This window comes from Notamacropus eugenii, chromosome 1 (genome assembly GCF_028372415.1).
Source record: "Notamacropus eugenii isolate mMacEug1 chromosome 1, mMacEug1.pri_v2, whole genome shotgun sequence".
In the NCBI taxonomy this organism is placed as follows: domain Eukaryota; kingdom Metazoa; phylum Chordata; class Mammalia; order Diprotodontia; family Macropodidae; genus Notamacropus; species Notamacropus eugenii.
Genome location: NC_092872.1, coordinates 135034099 through 135055022, shown reverse-complemented (window position 1 = coordinate 135055022; position 20924 = coordinate 135034099). Strand labels below are relative to the sequence as shown.

Below are 20924 nucleotides of genomic sequence, written 5' to 3'. Positions count from 1 at the left end.
ACTCGCTTTAACCTCTGCAGGACTTGCCTTCATGTCTTAGCTAACTTTTCTGGATTTAACCTCTTGCTTACCTGGCCCCATAGTAACTATATAATTTTTGCTGTCTGAGCTAACCTTAATTATACTTCCCTAAAGCCAGGTTCTTTTTGTTTTTATGGACTTCTTTAATCTGGTAAAAGACTGGATAACCTCTTCTCTATTTAGGTAGATTGGTAGCCCCTGCTAATGCATAACAAGGAATTTGTAGTTGTAATGTATTTTGACTGAAAAAGGCTTAGGGAAAGATCCACATCTAAGACTATAAAAATCTGAGTTCCCATGGCATATGCATTGTTCAGTTTTAGCTACGTAACTGGCCATGAAATGAGTGATACAACAAAATAAACATGCCTATTTAGGCAAGTTCATTAAAACAAATGCATGATTTTCCAGAAATAAATGTTAGGACTTATACTGTTTAATCTGTTTATAGCGTTCTGGAGGAAAGTATATTGTGAAATCTCCAAAACCATCAAATGGCCAAAGAGACAGCAGACAAAGCCTATTTAGAAGGAAGAAAATGAGACCTTTAACTGTCCTGGTTTTGCTCACACAAATGTTTATATGACAGTTTGGACAAAGGGAAGATCTTAAAATAGCCATTAGCCAGGAAAGGAAATATAAACTCCTTCTTCTGTTGAAGGGAATTCTCAAAATCTAAAGAGGGGAGGCCAAACTGACCATCCACAAGTTATTCCTGTCATACAACCATTTCTTTTCAACAAGGTCAATTTCTCCAGTTGAAGCCCTGATCCCATCCCTTCCTATTTCCTCTGACAGATAGTCCCTTCCCCCCAAATTACCCTCTTTTACTTTCAAATTTTCTATCTTTCCCTAAGTACTAGCTCTTTCCCTTCTGTTTACAAATATGTCCAGGCCTCCCTCTCCTTCTAAAAAGAACTCACTTGAGCCTGTCGTTCTCTAAAGTTATCATCCTGCATCTTTCCTCACTTTTACTGCCAAACTCTCTGGTACAGTGGAAAACACTGTGCTTCCAGTCAGAGGATCTGAGTTTAAGTCTTGCCCAAGATGCTTACTAACTTCTGTGACCTCGAGCAATTCTTTCCTGTTCCTCAATATCCTCATCTATAAAATGAAGAGAGTAGGACTAAAGGGTCTCTGAAGTTCTTTCCATCTCCAGATTTATGATTCTAAGTCATATGATCTTAGAAAAAAGCTGTCTACACTTAATGCCTCTATTTATTTTCTTCTCTAATACTTCTTAATCCCTTACAATCTGGCTTGTGATCTCATCATTCCAATTTTCCCCCAAATTGCTGTCTCCAAAGTTATCAACCTCTTAATTACCAAATTCAACAGCTTCTCCATACTCATCCTATCCTTCTTAACCATTCTGCATATCAAGACACCTTTAATCACTCTTTCTTGTTAGATACTCTCTCTCTATCAAGGATGGAGAACCTGTGGCCTCCAGGCTATATGTGGTCCTCCAGGTTCTCAAATGTGGTCCTTTGATCGAATCCAAACTTCACAAAACAAATCCCCTTAAAAGGATTTGCTCTGTAAAACTTGGACTCAGCCAAAAAGCCATACCCAAAGACCCAGAAGGTTACATGTGGCCTCAAGACCGCAAGTTCCCTACTCTTGTTAGGTTTCTGTATCACTACTCTCTTGATTCTCCTTTACTTAGCTAAATATTCAAATTCATCAAAAGCGCCACCCCCAAGGCAAAATGACTGCAAGAAGAATTAATGTCAACAAATTAGAGTTCTTCTCTGAGCATGAACAGTTTGTTGCTAACTTGGAGTGAAAGTTGAGCCAACATACAGCTGGCAACAATGGAGCAGAAAAGGAGTGGGCAGCTCTCAGAGATTTGGTGCACAGCACTGCATTTGCTCATCTGGGTCAGAACACTTGCAAATAACAAGACTGGTGTGATGAAAATGATGGGGAAATTCAGAAGCTGCTAAATGAAAAATGAGAACTCCATAGGATTTACCAGCAGGATAGTTCATCCACCTCTAAGAAGGAAGCATTTAATTCCATCAAAAACAAAGTACAAGTAAAGCTTAGAGAGATACAGGATTTCTGGCTCAGTAAGAAGGCAGATGAAATTCAATTTTATGCTGATAGTAACAATTCAAAGCACTTTTATGTTTGATTTCCTGAAAGCCATTTATGGACCAAAAGCCTATGGTGCATCACAACTACTCAGTGCTAATGGAGCCACATTGATTAGTGATAAGGACATGATCCTAGAGATGGGCTGAACACTTCCAGAGTGTTCTCAACAGACCATCATCAATCAATGCTGAAGCCACTGACCGTTTACCTCAGGTTGAAGTCAATTCCTCCTTAGTTGAACTTCCAACTGAAGAAGAGGTTTTGAGGGCCATTAGGCTCCTTTCATGTGCCAAAGCACCTGGTGCTGATTCTATTCCAGCTGAGATTTACAAGGTAGGGGGACCATTGTTCACTCAAAAGCTGACTGAAATTTTCCAGGTTATCCCTCAGGAGTTCAAGGATGCCTCCACTGTCCATTGCTACAAGGGTAAAGGGAATAGATTGTCCTGAGACAACCACAGGGGGATCTCTCTCTTAGTCATTTCTGGCAGAATTCTTGCTAGAGTCCTCCTTAATAAGCTGATCCTTCACCTGGAAGATGGTCATATACCTGAGGAACACCTGATATGGTGTTTGCTGCCTGATAACTCCAGGAGAAATGCCAGGAGCAGAACAGAGGTCTGTACACAATGTTTGTAGATCTGACCAAGGCCTTTGGCATTGTTAATTGTGAGGGCTTATGGAAAATTATGTCAAAATTTGGTTGCCAAGAGAAGTTCATCAACATTGAATGTCAATTTCATGATGGCATGTTTGCCCTGGTTCTGGATAACAGACAAAGCTCTCATGCCTTCCCAGTCACCAATGGAGTGAAACAGGGCTTTGTGCTTGCTCTCATGCTTTTTAGCATGATGTTTTCAGCCATGTTGACAAATGCTTTCAATGAGGATGAACACAGCATCAAGATCAACTACCATACTGATGGCAAGTTCTTCAATTTGAAAAGGCTACAAGTCAAGACCAAAATGGAGGGAGTGTTGGTGCACGATTTTCTCTTTGCAGATGATTGTGCACTCAATACTGCCTCTGAAGCTGAGATGCTACAAAGTATGGATCAGTTCTGCTGCCTGTGCTAATTTTGACCTAATAATTAACACCAAGAAAACACAGGTGCTCCATCAGCCACCACCACACCATCCATATGTGGAACCATTGGTTACAGCAAATGGAGAAGTTTTGAATGCTGTGAATAAGTTCATTTACCTTGGTAGTGTACTTTCCAGGGATGTACATATTGACAATGAGGTTGATACATGCATTGCCAGAGCTAGCTCAGTATTTGGGATGCTCTGAAGAAAAGTTTGGGAGGGAAGAGGTATTAGACTGACTACAAGCTGAAGGTCTACAGTTGTGCTGACCTCATTGTTTCATGCTTATGAAACATAGACAGTCTACCAGCACCATGCCAGGAAACTGAATCACTTCCATTTGAACTGTCTTAGATTCTGAGGATCACCTGGCAGGATAAGGTACCAGACACTGAAGTCCTTGCTTGAGCTGAACTGCCAAGTATTCAAACTATGCTTCAGAGAGTGCAACTACAATAGGCTGGTCTTGTTGTTCAAATGAAAAATGTATGCTTGCCAAAAAGACGATTTTATGGAGAACTTGCATGGGGCAGGTCATCACATGGTGACCAGAAGAAGCAATAGCCTCTCAAGGTCTCTCTCAGGAACTTTGGATTTGATTGTGGGACATGGGAGACACTGGCACAGGACCGCTCAGTATGGTATGCCCACATAAGAAAAGGTGTTGTGCTCTTTGAGCAAAGCAGAATTGAGACAGCACAAAGTAAATGCAGGACGTGCAAATTTGGGATATCCACCCCAAATATTCACATGGATTATTTGTGCCCAACCTGTGGTAGAGCCTTCTGAGCTTGTATTGGTCTGATCAGCCACAGTCGAACACACTGAAATTTCACTTTACAATGGTGATTGATGTCATTCTGGTCCTCTTCGAAGACGAAGGACAACAACCAACATTTTTGATCATCTTTCCTCAATCTCCTCTACTAAATCACCATATATATTCTGCCACCTAGCTGCTGATAGCAGCACAAGACTCTATCCTGTGGCCTCTTCTCTCTATACTGACCCTTGGGGTAAGCTAGCTTATCAGTGAATTATCATCTCAATGAAGATGACTTCCTAACCCAGATGATCACTGGTATAGCTCCTGAGCTCCAGATCCACATCACCAACTTTAACTATAGGCATTTTAAACTCAATATGTACAAAAAATAACTCATTATGTTTTCCCCAAACCTAGTCCTCTTCCAAACTTCCCTGTGTCTATGCAGGGCACCTTCTAGTCACCAAGGTTTGAAACCTCAGAATCATCCTTAACTTCCCATTCCCCTTTACTCCACAATCAATTGCCAAGTCTTGTCAATTAAGCCTGTATACATTTCCCATATTCATCCCCTCATCTCTATTCACATACCACTCTGGTTTAGGCCCTGCTCACCTTGCCTGGACTATGGCAAGAGCCTCCTCTTTGGCCTCCTTGACTCATGTCTCATCACTCACCAATCCATCCACCACATGGCTGCCAGTACAATTCCTAAAGCACAGGTCTGGCCATAGTTATCCCTTGCTCAATAAGCTCCCTTATCCACAGGACCAAATACAAATTCTTCTAGCATTTAAGACCCCTTACTACCTGACTTCAACCTGCCATTCTGGGTCTGTTGTACCTTATACACTCTTCAGTTCAGTCAAATTTTCTTTCTTGTTCTTCCCCACTCACGATATTCCATCCTCTATCTCTGTCAATCTGTCCTATACCAGGACTGTACTGCCTCCTCACTTTCACTTCTTAGTCCCTAGCTTGCTTCAAAGCACCACCTAATAAATAAAGTTTCCTCTTGAGCTGTGAGTGTTTCCCCCCAGAAATATATATTTTATATATATTTACATGTGCACATGTGGTTTCCCTCAATAGAACGTAAGCTCCTTGAGAGCAATGATTTTTTGATTTTCTCTTTGTCTAGCACCGACCTAGTTCAGTATCTGGTACATAAGTAAATATTTAACGAATACTTGTTGTATTCTTGTCACTGCCTATTTTTTGTCTCTAATTATGAATCTTCTATTTATCTCAAGTACCTCTTTTTCTGTAAAGTAAATTCTGTGAAACCTATCCTATCTATCTGAGTATTTCCTGTTGGTAGCTAAAAAGTAAACAATAATCTTCTAAAGTTTTATACAGCTAGTAATAGCCTCTTAAGGCTGTTTTTTCATTGCCAAAAAGTATGAGAAATAAAAGGGCAGTGGGATTCAGTCCCTGACTTATCAAGAGCTCACTTTAGGAGTTCCATATTGTCACTTAAGTAAAACACAAACTCCTCAGTATCCAACCTGACTTTCCAGCTTTATTTTCCATTACTGGAAAATTACATTTCCATCCATTTCCTGGATATACAGTTTGTTCTAGCCACACCAGAATTTGAGGTATTCCCTAAATTCAACATTCCTGCACTTCCTCCATACATGTGCACAAGCCTAGAATGGACTTCCTTCTCAGTTTCACCTCTCAGAATCTTCATATATTCTTCAAATCTTATTCCAGGTGCTGCATTCTATTCAAATGTTTCTCTAGTTCATCATAACAATCATTGCTCTCTCTCTTTCTTCAAAAGATCTTGTATTTACCTACTTTAGTACTGTTATCCTTCAGGAGATTAGTATTGTTATCCTTCAGTAAGACCCAATCAGGGCAGAACGTGTTTCATTTTTAATCTTACTGTGCATAGCACAGTGTCTTATATATTTTTAGTCTGGACTCATGACTTCATTTGTAGGGGAAATTGCTGGGATGGAAACAAGCTACCCAGATACCAAACTCTTTTATAACTTATAGTCTTAGAGGGTTGCCTGGAACACTGAAAAGTTAAGAGACTTGAACAGGGTCACATGGCCAACATGTATGTGTAAAGGGCAAAACTTGAATTTTGGTCATTCTGAGTCCTTCTCACCCCCATGCTATACTGTCTCACCTTGCACATATTTGATACTTAATAAATGATTTTGCTGAAGCATATTAAATGATGCTAAGGTTTTTTTCCACACAGTGAAATAGCAAGTAGATTAGGACAAACTGAAGAAGATCTTATAAAGTGGTATAACTGAGTAAAAAAGTAGCAGATAAGTTTCAACATAGACAAGTGCAAATTAATGGGCAGAATTAGGAAGAGTACATGGAATCTGCAAGGAGGAAATTCAGATTTCACTTAAGAAAAATTCAAACTGTTGGAGCTCTCCAAAAGTAGAATGGGCGATTGGTGCTCAAGACTTCAAGAAAAGATCTGATGACTATTTATCATGTATGCTGCAAAAGGGACTTTTGCTCAGGTATAAGTTAGACCAGATGGTCTTGGAGATTCCTTGCAACTCTGAAAACTGTGGGACTCTATAAAATGCAAGTACAATAAAAATTTAAGCTCTTCTTTTAAAATCAAGGGCCCTTGGCTAAGAATTACAACTCATAAAAGGAATGTGGAAATCTTTCTAAATAATTCCCCTGTGCTTTTGTTGTCATTGTTGAGTCATTTCAGTCATGTCTGACTCTTTGTGACCCCATTTGGGGTTTTTTTGGCAAAGATACTAGAGAGATTTTCCATTTCCTTTTCCAGATCATTTTTTTTACGGATGAGGAAACTAAGGTAAACAGAGTTAAGTGATTTCCCCAAGGTCACACAGCTAGTAAGTGTCTGAGTCTGGATTTGAACTCAGGTCTCCCTGACTCCAGGCCCAGCTCTCTATCCACTCAGCCACCTAGCTCCCCTATGCTGTTCCCCCAAAAGACCAGAAAATTCTGGATGTCATACAGAAAGTCCCTGAAAACAAAACAAGAAATCTTCAACTCTTGTACAAAATTATGGTTTATGTGAATGTAGAATACTGTATGCAGTTCTGTTTGTTGTATCTGAAGAAATTTACTGACATGGATAACACCTAGAGAAAAGGACAGCAAAAATAATCAAGGGGAAGAGGAACAGGTGCTTTTAATAAGATGGACTCCAAAGATTAACATTCTTTAGCTTCTAAAAACAAAGCCTACAAAATTACTAATAGTTTATGTGTAAGGCATTCATCAAGTACTAGAACATTTCCTGAAGTATACTTCTCTCAACTACCCCCCTACACTTGAAGCCTGAGTCAAATACATGACAATTAAAAGCAAGTACTGCTTCATACTGTAGACAGTAGATTCAGTTCAGTATCCCCCTTCTGATTTCCCACAGCACTTGGTAGATCTTAAGGTACTGGTCACATTCTGTCTCTATTATACTGATTTGAGTAAATATTCTGACTCCCCCAACATGAGATCTATACATAATCTGGAAGATATGCATATATATGCATAATATGCAGAGTGGGTCCATTACAAATTTATTTCACATAATCTCAATTGGGCCTCACTATTGCAAGGCAAACCTTTTATGCCTCCCAAATAGATTCTCTATCTCACCACAGAGGCTTTTCTAAACTTTTTTATCCTACAAACCTCCTCAAACCTCCCACAGCTCCCCCTCACCTACTCTCTCAGCTGAGAATCTTGACTCATATTTTATTGGAAAAAAATGAGGCTATTTGCTGAGAGCTCCGTCTTCTCCCCTCCTACTCCTCTCATATCATTCAAATGCTTTTCACCATTATCTACTCCTTTACTCTGTTTGACACAGAGGTGGCCCTTCTACTTGACAAAACAAATTCCTCTACATGCACAAATCACTTCATTCTATCCTTTCTTGTCTAGCACACTTCTCCCTATCATCCCTACTCTTTAATTTTCAGTTTCTTCCTATCTATTAGTCACTTCCCTACTGCCTATAAATATCTCTGTCTCTCCCATCCTAAAAAACAAAACAATAAACCCTCAATTGATTCATACATCCCTCCCATCCATCATTCTATCACTCTCCTCCATTTCATGACTAAACTCTAGTGACTAGAGGAGGTCACTATGGTCCATGTCTCCCCTTCCTTTACTCTCATTCTCTTCCAAAGTCTCTGCAATCTGGCTTCCAACCTCATCGTTCGACTGAAACTGCCCTCTCCAAAAGTACCAATGATCTCATAAACTCCAAATCTAGTGGTCTTTTCTCAATTCTCATCCTTGACCTCTCTATAGTTTCTCCCATTTCTGATCAGTCTCTTCTCCTTTAAATTCTTTTCTTTCTTGGTTTTTGTGATGCTGCTTTCTCCTGGTTCTCCTCCAATCTCTCTGTCTCCTCTGCTGATCTTTATCAGGCTATATCCACTAACCAAACATGGCCCCCAAGGCTCTGTCTTTGGTGTTCTTCTTTCATATCTCAAAAGCTTCCAAGGATTCAATTATAATCTCTATGCAGATGATTCTCAGATCTATTTATTTAGCCCAAATTCTGTCCTGACCACCAGTCTCACTTCCTTAACTACCTACTAGATATCTTGAACTATATATCTCAAAGACATCTTAAACTCAACATGTCCAAAACTGAACTCATCATTATCCCCAAACCCTCCTGTCTTTCAAACTTCTCTGTTATTGCTGAAGGTACCACCATCTTCCCAGTAATTTAGGCATTATCCTTGACTCCTTACTTCCTCTCATGCCAAACATCCAATGTGTTGTCAATTCTCTTAACATTTCTTGTATACACTCCCTTTTTGCCTCTGATACTGCCAACATCCTTGGGCAGAATCTTATCACCTCAAGTCTAGACCATTTCAATAGCCTGTTGGTTGATAGAAACAGTAGTATTTGACATCCAGTAGCATTTGTGAGCAAAGGGAAAGGGAGAGATCAGAGAAATCAAACTATAAATAATAACCTCTTATTTTTGAATCCCTAAGTGAACCTTACGTCCTCTTCTCAACCTAGCAGAACCTCAAAGTTATCTCCTTAATGCACGAGTGTGACCATGTCACTTTCCTATTCAATAAACTTCATGGCTCACAATTACATCTAGGACCAAATAAAAAAATCCTCTGCTTAAGCCCTACCTTTCCAATCTTCTTACACCTTACTTCCCTCCACATGGCCTAAAATACAGTGACACTCCTTTATTTGCTACAACTGGCTGCAAAAACCGCTCCATCTCTGTCTCTGGAAATTTTCACTGACTCTCCACCGTATCTGGAATTCTCTCCTCCCCCATCTCCGCCCCCTGGCTTCTCTGGCCTCCCTCCAGCCTCAGCTAACATCCTGCCTTCTGCGAGAAGCCTCGCCCTCCTTAGGTTTAGTTCCTCTCCTCTCAGATCACTTCCTGTTCACTCTGTATACCTCTTGTGCATCCACAATTGTTTGTGTGGCAGAGAGCATTTCTGTCTTTCTTTCTGTCTTCAGCACTGACAACACAGTGCCTGGCATATAGCAGGTATTTAAGAAGGCTTGCTGACTTGATTTGATACTAAGAAAGATAACCATATGTCTTTCCATGATATATCTTTTGGTGTCTTCAGAGACAGAATAGGGGCCTGGATGAACCATGAATGTAGAATTTTATGGGAATTCACATGTTAGGTTGAACAGAAAAAAAAAAAGGAACAAAGTCTCCTCCTAAGGTCTTATTTTATCATTACAATAATCCAAACATTTGATATTCACTATTGTAGGTCCTCAGGATTTATTCCTGATCAGGTTCCAATAGGTTCAGAAGAGGATGTAAGGTATTATTTATAGTCTGATTCCACTGATCCCTCCCTTTCACTTAGCTCACAAATGCAACTGGATGTCAAATACTGTTGTTTCTGCCTATTTGGTGCCTCCTGCACAGTCTCCTTTATCCCTTCACACAGCAATCACCCTGGAATGCTGCAGTAACCTCCTGAAGTGAACTCTGCATCATTCATCTTCCACACTGCCACCAACATGATATTCTTCCTAATTTTCCTAAAGATGACATCTTTCATGTCTTCTCCCTACTCAAAAAAATCTAGAGCCACTCTATTAACTTTAGGATCTAATATAAACTCCTTTGTTCCTTAAAGTTCTTCACAATCTGGTCCCATCCTAGCTTTCTAATATATACACATTGTTCCCTTCCCTCCCATCTTCATGCCTTTTTATTGCTCTCCCCCATGCCTGCTCACCTCTGCCTCCTGGAATACAAGGATTCCTTCAGTACTAGCTCCAGGGCCACCTTTCTCAGGAGAGCTTTCCTGTTCACCCAGTTGCTAAGGCCTTCTCCTACCAAGGTTACTTTGCATCCACTTTGAATATATTTTGCATATACCTATCTATGTGCATGTTGCTTTTCCCATGAGAATGAAAGATCAATGAGAACAAGGACTTCTTCACTTCTCTCTTTGTATCCCTAGAATGTAGCACACTGACTGGCACACAGCACGCCCTTGATTGTCTATAGATTGATTGACTCCCTGAAGTCCATGACTGTCTCACTTGTCAGATATCAATTTTTGTTTAATTTTGGTTTTCCTGTCTCCTGATACGATACAGAGCATAGGGAGAAAGGATAGTCAAAGTTTTAAAGCCATCCTCTGGGGCTTTTGTACCACTGTAACTCAACATAAGACACAGGGCTCTCTTCTCTTTCCCCTGTTAGAACCTAGAAAGTAGTTTCTTGCACATTGTAGGTACTAAATAAATATTTGTTCAATTGAACTGAATTGACAGAAAAAAGCAAGTCCTCAAAAGCCAGCTGTGGCAATAAGCATGGTCCATTTGGGCTGGGCGCTAGATAACATAGTGGACGGAGAACAACAGCATGTACCTCCCAGCGTTGTTGTGAGGACCAGATGAGATGATATTTTTAAAGTGCTTTTCAAACCTGTAACTGCTATATAAATGCTATCTATTGGTGTCGTTGTTACACATAAAGACAGTACTTGTGGTTCTGTTTATATTCATGGAATAGTAATAGTCATGGCTAGAATTCATATGGCCTTTAAGTTTTGCAAAGGGCTTGATAGAAATGATTTCATTTGATCCTCTGGGAAGTAGGTGTTATTATCATCTCAATTTAACAGATGAAGAAACTGAAGCTAGGAGAGGTTAAGGGCCTTACCCTGGATCATGCAGCTGAGTAAATGAGTAGAGATTTGTATTCAGGCATTCCTGACTCTTTTTAAAATATCATTATGAATTTTCCTGCCTTCCATAGGACTCCATACACCAGATACCACAGAGGCTTGGATAGAATATGACACTCATCAGTGTCCACCAGCCATTTTGAAATAAGATACAAGGAAAAGCTTTCCCTAGTAATAAATATTTCACACAGTCCCAACTAAAACTATCCACCTCCGAGAGCCTCATGAATATTTATCTGAACTGCCCTGAATCTGCTGAAGCTTATCAGGAATTCTAGGAACAAAACTACAATCACATATATGACCATCGGTTCTTCTACACATAGAAGCTAGGTGGTATCTTTTTAGTGGAAGCAGACTGATTTTAGAGTTGTTTTTTTTCCAGTTTACCTAATTAAATTCAAATTAATAATTTGTTTTAATTGCTGTAAAAGAAGTAATAATCCTCAAATATATTTTCCTTGACCACTGTCAGGTCTTTCCAAAAAAAATTCCCTGTGCCAATATCTAGTGTATCATATTATTTAGGCTATAACAAGACTGATTACTATGAAGGGTCAGCAACCTTCTCTAGAATTAGAAAAATGGAACCACTAATTGCTTCTAATGTAAAAGTTATCAAGGTACTGAGTTCCCTTAGCGATGTTATGGTGGGGTCTGGTAATTTGTAGATCCAGTAAGTATGGTCTCTGGTAAAAAGAGGGTAGGGGCTGGCTATCTACCTATGGCTCTTATTTTTGCCCCTTGGACCCAATACATTTCCTGCACTGTCTCCTGGACCATTAGAATCAACAGGAGCAGGGCAGAAAATGTACTTACCCTCAGAAGCAGAGCAGCTGGAAACACTCGAGGAAGACATAGTGCTAAGCCTGCATAAAAACATAGAGAAAGAAATGATTAAAAGCAGGAAAGGTTTGAAACTGTTTACTCACAGTTCCATGTCATAACCTCTTGAGAGACCGCTGCTTTTTAAAGAAAAATTCATTTTTAAAATGTTTTCACACTACCTGAGGGGGGAAAGCAACTTTTCAGAAGTGGCAAATTCCCTAAATAAAACACATACAGAAGCCAACCCAGTAGAAGCTAGTAAGTATCTGATACAGGACCTGAACTCAAATCTTACTGGCTACAGGTCTAGCCCTATATTCACTGGGCTACCTAGCTGCATCTAACTAGACAAATGGGAAGAAGAAGGAAGAAGCAGAAAGAATAGGAAGAAAAGCAGCAGCAGCAGCTAAGGAGAACAGGATTCAATGTACCTTCCATCTGGTTTGAGTACTATCATATTCTGTACAAAAACAATGCTTAAAATACTCTCCAATCCCTAAATGTGGAAAATCTGAAGTTGGGGTGGAAAATAAAACCAGACACAGGAAAGAGAGAAACAGCCTCAAGCAGGATGAAGATCAGTGCTCAAAGCCGAACTCTAAACCTTGACTTAGGAAGTCTTTTTCTTTACTCTCTCTCTCTCATAGGTTGTTTCTTTATCAGAGATATACCTATAATCTTGATTTGGGATCTAGAGGTAAACTGCATACTTTTCAACCATTTGAAACTTATGCCTTTCCAAAATGCTTCTTAATAACACAAAAGAAGAAGTTCTTGAAGGAGTAAAGGGCTCCAAATCCCCTATAAACTAGAAAAGGTTCTAGTAACTAGAACACCGCTGCCCCGCTAAATGATGTGAAAAGGTAAAAGTCTTTTAAAAAATCAAGTTACTTGTAGGGTTTTCATTTTATTATTATTATTATTTTCTTAAAACAAGGAAGAACGAGAAAGGTCTCAGGGAGCAGGAAATGTATTCTTTTCTAGGAATGCTGCTGACATGCCATGCTCACAGTCTAGAAGAAGCCCCTATCCTTTAAAAGCAATGTGAAGTGAGAACAGCATCTATGCCTGGATAAACAACAGAAAACTCAAATTTTAAAACTCTCAAAGAAGAGACTACATTTTAATTCCTGGTAGCCCAGACTTAGAGTTGAGGAGAACTATCCCTGTCTATGCTTACCTGAATATTTTATTTCTTCTTAACCATGTCCAGAAAAAAACAAAAAAGGAGAAATGAGGAGTCATTATGGCTAGTCAATACCATACAGGGGGAGGAGGTAAAGAAAGGAAGGAACAGGGACTCTTACAGAGTCAGGCCTGACTGGAGGGTCCCAGTTCCAGCTCTGAATTCTTCCAGGTCACCAGTCGGTGAGAAAACATCATTGAATACAATGATATACATAACACCTTTGAAAAACAAAATTTCTATGTTTTTAAATTCTGTAACATATCATTACTTCTAAATGAAGATGCCAAGGCTTCATGGCCTAATCTGAAAGAGGCATAGTAACAAACAGAGATTGTAGTCCTCTATTAAAAAAAACTGATCAGTAACAACACAAATTCCTTGGGATAATTTATGGAACAAATATAATTTCATGTTAGAGTAAATGTCATGTAAAGGATATCAAATCCATTTTACAAAATAACAACTATAAATGATGTTAGATGTGTAATTAAATTTAAAAAAGAATCTATCATATACTTATGCCAACATTTTGGCATTAAAGGCAGAACACAAACTTCATCAGTAAAATATAAATGAGTATTGTTTTTTCAACACAAGAACTTTGTTATTAAACTGCCCTGTCATCTTCACATTTTTAACATGACATATCAAAAAATATCCTAAATGATGTCCATTCTAAATTCAAAACAGTAGTGTCAACATATTCACATCATAATAACAAACTAATGAAAATGTCTACTTACCAAGAGATATTGTTGTAGCTGAGAAACAGACGTTGAAGGCAGGGTAAATTATCCACATCTCTCTAGAAGGAAATAAAGAAGCAAAAATTTACCAGCTGAAAGGAAAAAAAAATCTTTGAAATGTCTACTTTCTCAGTTGCTGAAATATATGTTGCTTTCAATATACTGCAACCTTGCTGCATCAGTGATTTCTAGCAGACATTTGGCTCCATTCTCTTCCACTGCAGATTACAGGGGAGGGCTTTTGAGTATCTGCAGAACGAGCTGCACCGCTTGCAAGGTAAATAGCCCTGAAGAGAACACTGAGAGATGCTGCTGCTGCTGCGGCTGCTGCTAGCTTCTTTGAACGTGCAGTTGGGAAAGAGGCCAAAATGCTTCTTCAGCATTTCAACTGGAGCACACACAGGAGAACCCAACAGAGAAAAAAAGATGCACGGATGCTGCACTAAAGCTTAATTTCAAGTAGATAATCTTGTATTCCAAATAGTAGTTTCTACATTCAAAATCTTGGGAATTCTTAAGTCATCAGTCCTACTAATTTTGGACCATACAGAATGTGTTACCCACTCACAAATGAAGCAGCACACTTACACCCACACCCACATGTGTGTGTGTACAGATATAATTATGTATGTTTATATGTAGGTAGGTGGGTGTTAAAACTTCTGAGTCACTGGCAGCCTTTACAAAGAAATCTACCATCTAATCAATTACTGGGAAGGTCAAACAACCAAAAACAGATTCTGCTCTGTGCTTAAATACAATGAGAAATGCTGCTATTTTGGTACAACTCCCACTAGTAAATCCCACTAGTTTTAGTTACTAATGATGATCCAAAAGCCAGGAAATAAGCTTACATGAAGTGTCTTGTATTTATGAGAAGATAATACCTTCCTAAAAGTAAAAACCTCAATAATTATAGGATCTCAAAGACTTAGAAAGGAGCTTGGACGTCATTTGGTCAAACTCTTTCATTTTAAAGGTGAGTGAACTAGGGAGGTAAAATAACTTGTCCAAACAAAACTAAGTAGTGATCATTAAATATAGCTAGAAAAGAACCCAGGTCTCTTAACTCCCAGACCAGCATTGTTTCCGTTACACCAGACTGTTCCCTTTTTGTTGTTGTTCCTCCCATAGTGGAAATTACCTCCACCAGTGCAAGGTAGCAACTCCTCTGTAACCTACAGACATAAAGAAGCGCTAAGGGCACCAGGGCTTCAGTGATTTACCCATGGTCACATAAATAGTATGGCTTTGAAGCCGACTTTCAATCCATTAATATCAAAACTGTCTCTTATTAATGTTTCTCACACAAAACATAAATGTTTTCCAATTATTTAAGGGGATTATAAGTTGTCAAAAATCAATCTAATCAGCCAGTTCCCCAGCCCACATTACATGGGCATAGGTTACAGCAGGTTTCAACTCACAAACTACCTCACTTCATGTTTGTAGTGTATCAATCACCTTTCTCTTCCTCCCTTCTTGAATTTAACTAAAATTCTCATTCCTAAGGATCTCGTTCAAGTTTTAGAAAATCTGATTAAAGAAAATTACGCTAAGATGTGAACAGCATACACACTAAAGGAAGGAGTATACCTGTATTGTAAAAAAAGGAGCTAATGAATGTTAAAGAATTTTTTGAAATGTGTATGGAAGGTAGGGATTAGAATTGCTTTTAACAGAAAAAGACAGAAGAAAGGTCTCCCCATGACACCTCTCTTTCTGGGGACCCTGCACTGATTCCCATAAACTGCTGGCAACCAAATATCAATTGTCATGTAAACCTTCAGTGGGCCTTGTCCTGGGTGGTTTATCTGAGAGTTAACTTCCTATAGCAAATTAGGCACAAAAAAGAAAACGCAGCTTCCCTAAAATGAGAAGAGCAGACTAGATGGCTTCCATGATCTAAGAGAGATCAGGAGGTAACTCGAGGTGAGGAGATCACTCGGTGGGGAGGAGTTTCATGCCTTTACCCTACCACAAGGAGAAGCTTCTTTTATCTGCCCTGGGGAAGAGGGGAAAACAGTAATAATAACACATTATAAGCTTAAAGAGTGCTTTACAAATATTAAACTCATTTGATTGGTACTATTTTCTCTATTTTACAGTTTCATATAGTTGTTAATGATTTTTAGTTTTTCTTTTGAAAATAATTTGTTCATATTTTCTACCCCATCTCTACTGAGAAATGGCTTTTGGTCTCATCATCTATACTTGTGTATCTTGTATATCTGTACATCACAGATAGTTGATACAGATGGTTTTTTCTCACCCAAGTGAGACAGAGAGATGAGGTGACTTGCTTTGGGTCAGACATCTAGTAAATATCCAAGACAGGGTTATCTTACCCTGCCAGACAGGAGAAGTGACTTCCGTTGGGTCTTCAGAGGAAGGAAGAAGAAGAAGAAGAACTATAAGGCTAGCAATTCTATCCTCACAAGAAATGCGGAAGGGAGGTGACACTGTTGTCCTCATTTCTGATGAGGAAAGTGGGACACAGAAAAGCTAAGGGTCACCTTCAGCAAGTATGTGAGCCACATTTGAACTCAGGTCTTTTTCAATCCAAGTCTAGCACTCTATCCACTAATCCACGCAGCTACATGGCAAAGATGGTTAGCTCTCAGCAAAATCTCAAATTAAGTTTAGATGCTGGTTCTGATCTTGAGGAAATCACTTAATCTACCTGGGACTCAATTTCTTTATCTCTCCCTATCTAATGGATCCTTCCCTGCTGCCTCCAAACACGCCTAAGACTCCCTCATCTTTAAAAAACTTTTACATAGAGATTAATTCTTAACGAACAAGGGACAGGGTTATTACAAAAAATAAGCTAGATATTTTTGAGAGGGGGACTAAAATTTAAAAGATTTTGTAAATACAAAATGAATGAATCTGGGATAAAAAGAGGAGTAGTCTCCTCTAGGACTTGGGAAAGAAAAAGTCCCTGTTATCAACTATCTCTGATAAGGGTTTGATATCCAAGATATGTAGACATCTAACAAATATATATAAGACCAAAAGTCATTCTTCGTTAGAGATGGGGTAGAAAGATACGAAAAAACTGTTCTCAAAAGAAAAACTAAAAACCATTAACAACTATATAAAAGAATGCTATAAATAATTAGTGAGAAATTCAGGTCAAATCAACTCTGAAGTCTGACCTTCCCCTCAGCAAATTGGCAGAGATGACCAAAGATAGGAATAGTGTTGGAGGTAATCAACTGTTTGTTGTTGGAACTGTGAATTGGTTAGAAAAAACCAAACAACATTTTGGAAAGCAATTTTGTTGTGTTGTTTTTCATTCGTCTCAGTTATGTCCAGCTCTTTGTGACCCCATTTGAGGTTTTCTACATTAAAGATATTAGGGTGGTTTGTCATTTCCTTCTCCAGCTCATTTTTCAGATGAGGACCCTGAGGCAAACAAGATTAAATGGCTTGCCCAGGATCACACAGCTACTACTTGTCTGAGGATACATTTGAGCTCAGGTCTTCCCGACTGCAGGCCTGGAGATGGGAGATGGAGTGTCATGTATGGGGAATTTCAAAAAGGTCAACATGGCTAGACTATAGAGTCTATGCAATGTGCAGAGCAATGTGAAAAAACAGATTAGAAAGCTAGGATGGGGCCGGATGTGAAAAGCTTTAAATGCCAAAGGAGTTTACATTTGATCCTAAAGGTACTTTACTGTTCAGTCATTTCAGTCCTTTCTGACTCGTTATGACCCCACTTAGGTTTTTCTTGGCAAAGATACCGGAGTGGTTTGCCACTTCCTTCTCCAGCTCATTTTACAGAGGAGGAAACTGAGGCAAACAGGGTTAAGTGACTTGCCCAAGGTCACACAGCTTCTAAGTGTCTGAGGTCAGATTTAAATTCAGGAAGATTAATCTTCCTGACCTCAGGTCCAGCACTCTACCTATTGTGCCACCTAGAGGTAATGGGAAGAAGGGGGAGGCATTAAACATTTTTTGAAATGGGTAATGACACAGTCAGACCTGTATTTTAGTAGTATTTTTAAAAATTAAATAGATAAACTGGAAAAAAAATTAAACAGTTGAATAAAACTAAAATTGGTTCTTTGGAAAAGCTGATAAAATTGATAAATCTTTAGCCAATCTGATTAAAAAGAAGATGACAGGAAACAAGCAAAATTGCAAACAATCAAAGTGAAATCACAACAAAGCCAGAAGAAATAAAAAAGATTATCTGAACCTACGGTCACAATTATACACCAAAAAAAGCTTAAAATACAAAAAAAAAAAAAAAAAGAAGGAATACCTTTAAAATATAAAATACCCAAACAGAAGACCAAGTAAGAGATCTTAAATAATATAATCTCAGAAAAAGAATTAGAAGTAATTGTATAGGAAATACCCTCCCCGCCCCCACCCCCACACACACCCCAAAATCTCTTGGTCCTAATGGATTCCTAGGGGAATTCAATTTTAAAGATTAATTAGCATCAATATTCCACAATTTTTTTTTGCAAAAATTGAGAAAGTACCTACCAGATTTCGTTTGTGAGACAAATGTAGTCCTAGTACCTAAACCAGGGAAAGCTAACACAGAAGATCTACAGACCAAGTATTGTTAATGAATACTGATTCAAAAATTTTAAATAAAATCCTGTCAAAAAGACTATAATGATTCATCAAAGAACTCATTCATCATTATCAAATCATATTTCTATCAGACAGGAAAAGATGGTTCAAAATTTGGAAAAAAATCAACTTCATATTAAAAACAAAAGCATTCCAAACCACATGGTTATCTCAATAGATGCAGAAAAAGCCTTTGACAAAGTATAACACCCATTTATGCTTATGTTAAGTGCAGGCATATAATAGGACAGCTATGTGACACAGGGGATAGAGGGCCTGGTCTGGAGTCAGGAAGACTTCAGATCAAATCCGGTTTCAAACACTTACTAGATGTGTGACCCTGGGCAAGTCACTTAACCTTGTTTGCCTCAGTTTCCTAAAGAAGGAAATAGCAAACCACACCAATATCTTTGCCAAGAAAACCGCAAATGGGCATATGAAGAGTTGGACACAGCTAAAATGACTAAATAACGACAAAATAGGCATATAAAGGTATACAGGGACATTTTTAATGTCATAAAAAGTTTCTAAAACCAAAAGTAAGCATCATATGCAATGGGGATATACCAGATGCTTTCCAATAAACATAGAAGTAAAGCAAGGATGCCCACTTTTCCCACGATCATTTGATATAAATCTGGCAATGCTCCAAAAATTCATAACATCCATTTATTTCTCATCAGGTTTCACTCCTCTGGACTTCTCCAACATGGCCCAGAAACCTCTGCATCCTGGAAGATAACTTCAGTCCTGGAACTCCTACCTTGGAGTACCTTCTGTCCCTAGGATTTCTCCATTTAACTGGAGGGCAGAGGGCTCAGATGTACAGGATAACTATCCTTCATTTCCCATCAGGCCACTTTCCTCTGGACTTCTCCATCAAGCCCTCATCCACCAAAGTTGGGCACCTTCCCCCTAATCTTCTCAGCTTCCTTGTATGGGTTATCTTCCCCATTAGAATGAAAGCTACTTGAGAACAGGGATGATTTTTTTTCTTGTATCTGTATTCCAGTGCTCAGCACTATGCCTGGCACCTAGCACCTGCTTAATAAATGATTGCTAACTGACTTATGAAGAGGCCACATGGCTGTTTAGCAGATTCCTGGTTGATGACTGCACTGGTGATAGTTTTTTTTATCTTTACAGTACTGTTGCTTTATATAAATTGTTCAGCTTTTTCTCACTGTATCAGTTCATACATCTTCCAAATTTCTCCAAAACGGTTTCTTTCATCACTTCTTACAGGACAATAGTATTGTATTACCTTCATATACCATAATTTGTTCAGCCGTCCCTTGGTTTTTAAGCCCTAAGTTTCCAGTCCTTTGCTTTCACAAAAAGAACTACTATCAATATATATGAATCCTCTTTCTCTTTCTCCTTCATTCTTCGCCTTGCTCTGCTCCTGACTCTGGACTTCTCTTTGCTCTAACAGCCTTCTCATTCTGGAATAGGTTCTTGACCCTGTGGCCTTCTCACACTGTAAGATCACTCCACTCCTTTCTTCCAGTTGGTAAATTCCTCCCTGAATCTCTGTTAAGCAGCTAAGTAGTAAGTGAATCAAGTGTGGATGTGGAGTGAGGAAGATCAGAGCTGGAATTCTGCCTTAGACAATTACTAGTTATGTAGTCCTGAACAAGTCATTTAACCTTCCTGTGCCTCAGTTTCCTCATCTGTAATATACAGATAATAACAGCACCTCCTTCACAGGGTTGTTGTGAGGATCAAATGAATTAACATATGTGAAGCAATTTCCAAGACTTACAATGCTAAATAAATGTTAACTATCATTATATCATCATTGTCATAATCATTATGAAGTGCCCAGGCCAGCCATGCTCACTACACTCCTGACCCTTGAGACTTCTCCATTCCCCAGCAACCTTCTCACCCTAGAAGATCCCTCCGACCTTGAGATTCCTTCATCCAGTGAGTTCCTCTTGGTACCCTCCGTTTGAAGAATTCAAGCCAGCCATGCTCACTCCTTCACTCCTCCCTGGCTCCATTTCAGAATCTCTGGGCTTCTGTGCAGATACTTTCTCTCCTATCTTACCCCAAATTTTCAGTTCCCTTTCTCCATTCGAATGCATGCTCCCTGAGGGCAAGGGCTTTGTTTTGTTTTGATTTTTTTTATGTATTCTGAGTCCAATATCAGGCATACAGAAAGTACTTAATAAATGTTTATTGATTCAGCTTTACTTTCTTTGATACCTTTGGGGTATAAACCTAGTAGCAGTATTGCTCAGTTAAAGAATATGCATAGTTTAACAACTTTCTGGACACTGTTACAAATTGCTTTCCAAAATGGCTATACCAATTCACCTATTAAAATTTTCCTGATTATTTTCTCTTGTTATTTTATTTATTTTTCCTGCAAATACTCAGATGCTGTGCCAT

General features: G+C 38.9%; 1 protein-coding gene across 6 annotated transcripts in view; it reads right to left on the bottom strand.

The window, feature by feature from the left end:
• LRRC49 (leucine rich repeat containing 49) overlaps window positions 1-20924 on the bottom strand; it is a 203352-nt gene that overhangs the window by 130790 nt on the left and 51638 nt on the right. For all 6 annotated transcript variants that reach the window (XM_072615507.1, XM_072615501.1, XM_072615521.1 and 3 more), the window contains one exon: window positions 13926-13987. In XM_072615507.1, coding sequence (XP_072471608.1) covers window positions 13926-13987 — 62 coding nt within the window. The remainder of the gene's footprint in view (window positions 1-13925; window positions 13988-20924) is intronic.